General features: G+C 34.4%; 1 protein-coding gene across 3 annotated transcripts in view; it reads right to left on the bottom strand.

Moving 5' to 3' along the window:
• Positions 1–391: 391 nt before the first annotated feature.
• Positions 392–10556, bottom strand: part of GLMN (glomulin, FKBP associated protein) — a 57315-nt gene continuing 47150 nt past the window's right edge. For all 3 annotated transcript variants that reach the window (XM_054476382.2, XM_054476383.2, XM_063664823.1), the window contains 3 exons: positions 1852–1963; positions 1031–1113; positions 392–635 (listed from right to left, as the gene is read on the bottom strand). In XM_054476382.2, the coding sequence (XP_054332357.1) occupies positions 519–635; positions 1031–1113; positions 1852–1963 (312 nt within the window). In that variant the 3' untranslated portion in view covers positions 392–518. The remainder of the gene's footprint in view (positions 636–1030; positions 1114–1851; positions 1964–10556) is intronic.

Here is a 10556-nt window from a genome sequence, read left to right as displayed (position 1 = left end):
TCTTTGCAGATGTTTTCCTATTATAACTTCTGCTGGAGAGGTGATGATGGGACTCTGCTCCCAAAGACTCCACCTGAGCCAGGAAAAGAGAAGCTAAGAAAAGTCAGCTGGCCTCTTTACACTGGTGTGATAGCCAACTTGACACTAGGAGTTCCGAAATGTTTGTTACATAGCATCTAACTGCAGCAGAAAGTGTAACAGTATTTTTATAAGCTCACTAAAACTGTAGGAATGAATATAGACAATTCAACTACATTTTATGAAGTTATAAAATTATTAGTTTGTATTGGATTTTCAAAAGTAGTATTTAGGACATATGTGGGCATTATTTACCATTAGATAACTTTAAAACCAAAAAAACCTGTTCTATAGTGTACCATTATAGAAACTGATAAATGAGAAAACTTACATTTATTTTTCAAGCAGTAAATTTTTACAGAAAAATTTAATAAAGGTATTAAATAAATCATAATGGAAAGTACTATATTTTATTAGTTTTTATTTAGGAAGTGGAACTTTCACTTTATCCCAATATTTTCTTCAGAGGTAGACTTTGTTTTTATTTCAATGAGTTCTTCCACTCGAGCTAGAACACTTTCAATCAAATCAAATGTGAAAAGAGCTGAATGTAGGACCTGCAAAGCCAAGAAAAAGTAATGTTATTAATGCTGCCTTTAAAGCAAAACAAAGCAAAACGTAGATTTCAGCTGGAGGTAGCTTAGGAATATTTAAGACCAGGTACAGTGGTTTGCACCTGTAATTCCTGAGCTGAGAGGATTACTAGAGGCCAGGAGTTGGAGACCAGCCTGAGCAACATAGTGAGACCCTATCTCTACTAAAAATTAGTCAGGCATGGTGGTGTGCACCTGCAGTTCTGGCTAATCGGGAGTCTGAGGTGGGAGGATCACTTGAGCCCAGGGAGTTGAAGCTGCAGTGAGCCACAATCATGCCACTGCACTCCAGCCTGGGCAAGACAGCAAGACCCCGTTTCTAAAGAAGAAAAAGGAAAGAAAAGAAAATTTCAGATCACCTTAAGCTGCATTTCAGGAGGCATATTAGGGCTGTCTTCTCCACCTACAGTTATAGAACAAAGATCTTTAGATTTCTGGGCCTCTGTAAGAGAAGAAGAAAAATCATGTGTGACACTTAACTCTCAGATTTCAATAACAAAGGTATAAGCTACTTTCATTCACTAACTTAAAACGTGTCAGTTATTTGTATAAATTATTAAGTCCATTGTTTAACAGCTCAGGGTATACTTAAGCTATAAGCAAATAGAATGAAATATCAAAATTCTGCAACATGTGAATTAATGCTTCTTTAGATAAATAGCATTATTTTGGCATGTATAGGATTCATGAAACTATTTTCTTCAGTATATAATCAGAATTATAGCCATTATACTAAAAACAAAATTTCTGGTAATGCCTATAAAAGCACCACCACAGATATATGGAAGAGATCATACGACTATTATAGAATTGTTGACTTAAAAAAAAATTCTAGATCTAAGATTCTTTTCAAAATTTGTATGGATTTACTTGAGGGCGAGATGGAGAATGGACCCAGCAATACCAAAGGAATGGTACCCAAATGGAAATAGCTGTAATACAGATTCTTAATCAGACCTTGAGGCTTTACAATGTAATATATGGTTTAAGTCTTCATTAACCCGATCTTAGGTAAATTAGCTTATAGATCTGCTAAGAATTTTAACTATAAATAAAATGGCTTAGCTGTTATGGTCTCTAAAGTACAAGATTTTTTAGAAGTTCTTAAATTTGAATATGACAGTTCCAAAATTGGACTACTTTTTAGACCTAACTGAAAACAAAATTGCACATTACCAACCTTGGCTATTTTTAATTTCTGCTTCATAATGTGCTTTTGACATATTAAGTCCTATATGAAGTGGCTTTAAGAAATTATTCTCAATATTTCCAAGTTCTGTCCATAATCCAGTCTGTTAAGAATGAAAGAATGAGTTATTTAGTTCAACAATGATTGATTGCCTACTATTAAACGTGTTAAAAGCTCAAAAAACAAAAATAAATGAAACGTGGCCCTTGCTTTTCACAATGGACTTCACTATTTAATAATATATTTATTACTATATCTAGTTATGTGAACACCAACTAAAAGAAAAATGTATTTGGGGCACTACGCTTATCACTGCACCATTTGGATAGCTCCTGGTTTTGAGATCTATTAACTTGTTAAGTTTTATTTATGAGAAAATTATTTGAGGATAAATTCACAGACATCTCTTCCTCTATAAGCCATCCCCACAATGACTCTACCTTATTTATGCCTTCATCCCAAGTATGACCTTTCAATTGATATCCACACCACGGATCTAGTTCTAGAGGATGCTTTCCCTTTCCTACTGATGGAAACTTTTCTAATACTCAGGTAATTTGAACCTCCTTGGTGACCAAAGTAGGTGAAGATTTTGTCTGTTGAGGACAGCTTATTTTGTCATGTATCTTAGAGGTTTTTATTCCAAGAGTATTTTTTCTTACAGTACTAAAGGAGAGGAGTCATGAAGTCTTTATTTTAAAAAATAGAGAAAAGAAAATCCATTGGTACTTCCAGTTTCCAAGTACTCTTTACAAAGGAAAATGTCTTAGGTAAAAAAGGGAAACTTAGGGACCCAATTTATTCTTAACTAGAATAAAGAACTACTTGATAACCTATTTTGTAATGAGCTTATTTTGACCCAAGTAGTATATGTTACTTGTAGCATTCCAAGTAAAATCTACACATCTATGCTGAATAATTGATAATATTAATGTCTCACACATATCCTTTTCATTTGTCATCTTGTCTTATTTATCCTATACTAATAGGAAAAGTAGAATACTAGAGAGGATCTAAAACCCTCAAAAATATGCATACCTTTTCACTTAGCATCTATGAACTTACCTTGGAGAAATAAAGATGTATGTTATGATTCTACTGCAGATGTTTTTAAAAATGTTTAAGTAGTGAAACATTAGAATTAAAATAACTCACAACAGGAGAGATTCATAGTAAATTATGACATATTAACATAATGGAAAAACTATACAGCCATTAAAATATTATTTTTCAGTACATATTGGTGAATGGGAAAAAAGGTTATAAAACAGTGTGATTCTTTTAGTATGATCTCATTTTCTTTTTAAAAAAGAAAAAATGTACAGATGTATTAACCCAAAACCTAGAAGGGAATACAGTATGTCAACAATGGTATAATTTTGATTACTGTTCTTTTTTTTTTTTTTTGCTTCTTTATGTTGATTTTTAAATAATGGATGTTTTAGTTGTATAATTTTTCAATTAAGTGGAAAGTTTTCTTAACCTCTAATGGCAAATTTGGGTTATATGCAGCAGGAATTTCCTTAACCAGTGTAGCCACATAGTATATTACTATGTGCATATTACTCTTATATGCACTGACTGCTCTCATTTCTCCTATTTTTACCTCTCTCTATCCAGCCTTTTTTCTTTTACTGATACATGATATTTTACATATTTATGGGTACATGTATTTGTTACATGCATAAAATGTATAATAATAAAGTCAGAGTATTTGGGGTATCCATCCTCTTGAGTATTCATGATTTCTATGGGTTGGTAACAGTTCATGTCCTCTCTTCTAGCTACACTGAAATATACAATATATTGTTGCTAATTATAGTCACTGTAGTGTGCTGTCAAGCAATACAGCTTGTCTTTTATCTAACTCTTTTTGTACCCATTCACCAGTTGCTCTACATTTCCTCCTCCCATGCTCACACTCTGGTATCAGTCATTCTATATTCTGTATCCATGAGATCAAGTTTGTTAGCTCACACATGTAAGAATATGTGATATTGTCTTTCTGGGCCTGGCATATTTCAACGTAATGACATGTAGGTCCATCCACGTTGCTGCAAATAACAGGCTTTTATTCCTTTTTACGTCCAGCCTTTTCTTCAGCATTTATTCCCTGCCCCCCAACTTTTTTTTTTTTTTTTTTTTACTTTTTATTTGCATTCGCCTCTGGGTTTATACGCAGAACCCACCGCAACTGATGGCTTTCAAGACTAGGTTACTGATGACTCTCTGTTACCCACTAAAGCACATTTGAACATAAAGAGTATAGAGAAAACACCTAGCTTTGACAAAAGGAAACATTTTATCATATTTACTTCTAAAAAATAAATGAAATACTAGATATGGCTGAAATCCCCTTTATTCAAGAGGTAGCCATTATCTAAAACTTGAATGTTTTGCATTCCTAATGTATCACTTAAACAATATAATTTTTCTTGTTTAAAAGCACATAAATGGTATCACTGTATATAACCTGCTTCAGCTTCCTTTTTCTTTGTCAATCTTATGTTTTTGAGAGTTATTTGTGTTGTAGCTCTAATTTTATTTTAATTGGTGCATAGGCATTCCATTATATGGAATTTATCCTGTTACTAAGTTTTTAGTATTTCAAAATAATGCAGCATTTACATTGCTGTATGTTTTCCTATTCACACGGGGTAAAAGTTTTTCTAGGATACTGTTTTTCAAATTATTTTTGCCATGACTCTCAGTAAAAACTAGGTTTTACATCACAACTCACACGTTTATATAGTTGAAATAAAAGTTTTCCCTCAAATCCTTTTCATAACACATTTAATCTTAATACTTTAATGTAGAAAAATGGAGAATAAGCAATTCAAAAGTAAACATCAGAAAGGTTTTTATATAAATGAGTGTGCTTGCCTGTTCATGAGGTAATTTCAGTCTAATTCACTATTGAGCCTAGTTCTTTTGTTTATTATTTTTCAAAGTCAGGTTTGTTGAGGTATTGTTTACATACAGTAAAATATAACCTAGCTATACAGTTCTGAGCTGTGACAAAGATATATAGTGATATAAAGTCATGTAACCACTGCTGCTGTAAAGATATTCCCATGACCCAGAAATTTCTTTGTGCCCCTTTGTAGTCAGTTTCCTTCCACCTCCAGCAACCAGCAATCTGATTTTTGTTAAGGTAATTTTTGCCTTTTCCAGAATGCCATAAGTGGAATTAAAACCCTTTGTGGCAGAAATTGACAAAATTCTAAAATTTATACAGAAAAGGTAAAGGATTTAAAAATAGCCAATACAATTTTGAAAAAGAAGAACAAAGTTGGCAGACTCACATTACTTGAGTTCAAGACTTCCTATAAAGGAATAAAACAATAATTTCTTCCTATAAAGGAATCAAGACAGTGTGGTATTGGTAAAAGAATAGATACACGTAAATGGAAGAGTCCAAAAATAGACCCATACTTATAAAATGATTTTTGATAAAGTTGCCAAGATAATTCAGTAAGTTAAGGATAACCTTTTCTACAAATAGTGTTGAGGTAAAAATAAAAAAAATCTCAACCCATATCTCACATCATAAAAAGTTTACTTGAAATGGGTCATTGACCTAAGTGTAAAACCTAAAACTATACAATTTCTACAAGAAATTATCTTTGTGATCTGGGTTAACAAAGATTTCTTAGAACCCATAAATAAGGAATCATAAAAGAATAAAATTGATAAGTTGGATTCCATAAATATTAAAATTTCTGTTCTTTGAAAAATACTATTAAAACACAAGCCACAGACTGGAATATTTGCAAAAATATAACCAAAGAATTTGTATCCATGAAAAACTTTTCTCTTATAAAAGTTGTTCTAAGTTGAAAATTTTTTTCTTTCATCCTTTCAGTTTTACTTTGTAATGGAAATTCTTTTAAATCTGATTGCCAAAATGGTTTTTTTTTTAAGATGGTGTCTTGCTCTGTTGTCCAGGCTGGAGTGCAGAGACATGATCTGAGCTCACTGCAACCTCTGCCTACTGGGTTAAAGCAATTCTTCTGCCTCAGCCTCCCGAGTAGCTGGGATTATAAGTGCCTGCCACCACACCCAGCTACTTTTTTTGTATTTTTAGTAGAGATGGAGTTTCACCATGTTGGACTGGCTGGTCTTGAACTCCTAACCTCAGGTGATCTGCCTGCCTCAGCCTCCCAAAGTGCTGGGATTACAGTGATAAAATTTTATAATCATTCATTGGTACAAATATACAATTAAGCTTCACTAATTCTCCTCAGCCAAAAATTTTAACCAAATTACTAAATCAGGACTTTAAAAAGCAAATGTATCTCTAGCCAAACGTTTTCTTTTAATGTTTCAAATTTCTCAAATGGAAATAATCACATATTAATAGAGTACTGGCCTGGCGCGGTGGCTCATGCCTGTAATCCCAGCACTTGGGAGGCTGAGGTGGGTGGATCACCTGAGGCAAGGAGTTCAAGACCAGCCTGGCCAACATGGTGAAACCCCTCTACTACAAATACAAAATTAGTCAGGTGTGATAGTGGGCGCCTGTAATCCTAGCTACTCGGGAGGCTGAGGCAGGAGAATCACTTGAACCCAGGAGGCAGAGGTTGCAGTGAGCCGAGATGGCGCCACTGTACTCCAGCCTGGGCAACAGAGTGAGACTCCATCTCAAAAAAAAAAAAAAAGTACTGCACAATAAGAGGTCTCTCCATCAAGACACATCACAAACTTTGCATCTAGATGTTTTCCAGTAACCTGGATTCGACCAAACATTGTGTTACAATTAAAACATACTTTTAAGACAAGTCAGTAGACTTATCAAACACTGTATTTATCTATACATGCTGGAAAGTAAGCTGTCCAGCTCATTGTGAACCATTTTCTCTTTTGCCAAATAATAGTGTAATTATATACACTGATAATAATTGAGTTTTTAAAGAATTAACTTCTAGAAAAATAAGTTTTCATCTTTCAAAATGTTAGGGTGCCTTATTCACAAGTTCCACATGTTATTCCTAGGTGTCTTTTATTTCGAAGATTTTAAACTTTCATTTGGAAAACTTAGTAACAACACAGAAGTCTATCATTTTCATTATTTTTACTTTTGATAAGACTATTTTAAATAATTTTAACTTTCAAATCTTATTTTCTTTTTAGAATGTGGCTCAAATGAAGTCAAAGTATGCTAATTATGGAGGAAATATTTTTCTACATATTGTCACTACATTTCTAGCTCCAGCAGTTCAACATGAAAATGTTTCTGTATTTTTTACTTCTTCTTATTATGGTTCTTCTAATAAAGATTTTGAGTGCCATTTATAAATGCTAAAGTTTTATAATTGTCATGAATTTGAAAAAAGTCTCCCTAGGTAAAGTTCATTCTGAAAACACAGGATTATTTTTAAAATTTGATTGTAATATTTAACAATTTTACAGACAGTAGCAAAAATTAGATTCACAGCTAGCTACATGCTATGTTACTATAAAATTAAACTGTATAGGCCAGGCGTGGTGGCTCACGACTATAATCCTGATATTTTGAGAGGCCGAAGCAGGAGGATTGCTTGAGCCCAGGAGTTCGAGACCAGCCTGGGCAACATAAGACCCCATTCTCTGTGAAAAAACATTTAAAAATTAGCTAAGCATGGTGGCTTGTGCCTGCAGTCCCAGCTACTTGGACGGCTAAAGTGGGAGGATTGCAAGGCTACAGTGAGCTATGATAGTGCTACTGCACTCCAGCTTGGTAATAATACTTACTATTTAACTATACAAATGTTAACCCTTCTGTTAATACTCAACCATTAAATACAACATAAGAGATGTTGTTTAGCAACACTAAATATTATTCTTAGCCAATGTTATAACTCCTCCAGTTCTTCTCATATCATTCTTTGCAGTTGGCCACAGAATTTGCTGTAGCATGCGTAACTCTTATTAAGAATCTATAAAAATTGTTGGTCTGACCCACTAAATTGATTTCATGACTCACTAATAGATTTGGCTATGACCAGCAGTTTGGAGAATGATGCTGTGATGTACATATCAAGGGGAGGAGTTGCTGAGCCAGAGAGTACTCCTATCTTCAACTTTACTAGATAATGCCATATTGCTCTCCAAAAGTATTTATACCCATCTGTTTCATCACACTTCCACATCCTCAACTATACTACCCACCTTTTAAAACATCTGCCATTCTGGGCCGAGCGCAGTGGCTCACGCCTGTAATCCCAGCACTTTGGGAGGCTGAGGCGGATGGCTCACGAGGTCAGGAGATCGAGACCATCCTGGCTAACACAGTGAAACCCCGTCTCTACTAAAAATACAAAAAAATTAGCCGGGCATGGTGGCGGGCGCCTGTAGTCCCAGCTACTCGGGAGGCTGAGGCAGGAGAATGGCGTGAACCCGGGAGGTGGAACTTGCAGTGAGCATCTGCCATTCTGATAGGTGCAAAATGGTATCTCACGGCAGTTTAAGTTACATTTCTGTAAACTCTAGTGAGACTGGGAATCTTTTCTTGCAGTTATTGGCCACTTGGGTTTCTTCTGTAAGCTGCCTACAGCTGACACACAGGACAGCTATGTGTCCTTTGCCTGTTTTTCTGATTTGTAGTCTTTTTCTTCTTGCTTTGTGGTTATTTATTTTTGATATCAATTATTAGATGAATATATTTTACATATATACTTTTTTCCTCTTTGTGGCTAGTTTTTTTCAGTTTGTACATTTTTCTTTTCTTGAATAGGTTATAGTTTTAATGTCAGTAGGCTTATCCATCTTTTTTTTTTGTGGTTAGTGCTCTTATATGTAAGAAAACCTTCCCTACCCTTAACTCACAGAGAATTCTCCTATAATGTGTTCTAAAAATTTCTAAGTTTCCTTTTCCATTTTAAATCTTTTAATCTGTTTGGAATTTTGCTTTGTGTAATATGTGAGATAGGTATCTACCCCTCACCCCCATATATATGACAAATTACCCAGCATCATTTATTGAATAGTACCGTCCGTCCTTCTAATTTGTGATGGCATTTCCATTTAAGAGAGGGAGTATAGTGCAATGATGCAGTTAAGACTGTGAGCTCTGGTGATTGCCCAGGTTCAATAACTGGATGCTCAACTAAGTAGCTAGGACTTTGTGTGAATTATACTTACCCTCACTATGACTCTATTCCCTTACCTGTAAAATGAGGACAAGAGTAATCTACCTTGTAGTGGGATTAAATTAGTTAATACATACTTAAAGCACAGCTTGGCAGATGACTCTCAATAAGTATAAGTTACCATTAGCATCAACATCCTCATCATTACATATTAAATTTCCACATAATCTGTTTTTAGGCCCTATTGTATTCTATCAGCCAATCTATCCAAACCTCTGGCAAGACTACACTAAATTACTGTGGATTTATAATAAATTATACTATCTGGCAAGGCAAATCCTCCCCACCAAGTCACCTTATTCCTCTCCAAACTGTCATGGCTAAATTTGGCCCTTAACTGTTCCACATGAAACTTAAAACCAACTCATCAAATTCCATTTTAAGAAACCTAATTGGTACTTTGATTTGAATTACACTTAATTCATAGATTAATTTGGGAAGAACTGACAACTTTTAAGATACCGAGTCTTACCCCCATAAATGTTAATCAATTCTTCAATTATCTGTCTTCTTTTATGTCAAGTGTTATAATTTTCTCTATAACGTTTTACACATCTTTTGATACATGTATTCCTAGGTTTCTTATATTTCTGTTGCAACTGTAAATAGTAAATTATATTTTCTAGTTTGCTAAGAATTTTTCTCATGATTATGTGTTGAATGTGTCAAATGCTTTTTTTCTGTAGCTATTGACATATCAAATGTTTCCTCTACTCTCTGAATTATAATAAGCTTGCATTACTGGAATAAACCCAACTTGATCTTATTGCTTAACATTTTATTTTTGGCTTGGTAATATTAGTACCTATATTCATAAGTGAAATTAGCCTACAACTTTCCTCCTGCATACTGTTCTTTTCTGTTTTGGTATTACAGTCTTATCTTGCTAAACAGAGTCACAGTATTAGTTATAACTACTCTTTCTACTCTTTACAACATTTTATATAAGATTTGAGTTACCTGTTTCTTGAAAGTATGGTAAAATTATCTGACCATGGGTTTTCTCTTAGTAGACTGCTTGTGGCAGTTAAATTATATTTTCTAACAAATTCCATTTTATTAAAGTTTTCAGATTTATTGATACATTTTCATGTAATTTTACTATTTTTCTGTATTTGTACTGACACTTTTTTTTTTTTAAGACGGAGTTTCACTCTTGTTGCCCAAGCTGCAGTGCAATGGCATGATCCCTGCTCACTGCAACCTCCGCCTCCCAGGTTCAAGCGATTCTCCTGCCTCAGCCTCCAGAGTAGCTGGGATTACAGGCACGTGCCACCACGCCTGGCTAATTTTTTGTATTTTTAGTAGAAATGGAGTTTCACCATGTTAGCCAGGCTGGTCTCAAACTCCTGACCTCAGGTGATCTGCCCACCTTGGCCTCTCAAAGTGCTGCGATTACAGGAGTGAGCCACCAAGCCCGGCCCGATACTCTTTTTAAAATTAGCATATTGTGTCTTCATTCATTGTTTAAATCAATCTTGCTAGAAATTCATTCAATAATTAATCTGATAATACAAGCACTTAAAGTTGGAAATTTTTCTCTAAGTACTAATGTAGCTGTAGCCC

Source organism: Pongo pygmaeus, chromosome 1, assembly GCF_028885625.2.
Source record: "Pongo pygmaeus isolate AG05252 chromosome 1, NHGRI_mPonPyg2-v2.0_pri, whole genome shotgun sequence".
Lineage (NCBI taxonomy): Eukaryota > Metazoa > Chordata > Mammalia > Primates > Hominidae > Pongo > Pongo pygmaeus.
The sequence above is the reverse complement of the archived record's forward strand: the minus strand, read 5'-3'. Positions and strand labels throughout refer to the sequence as shown.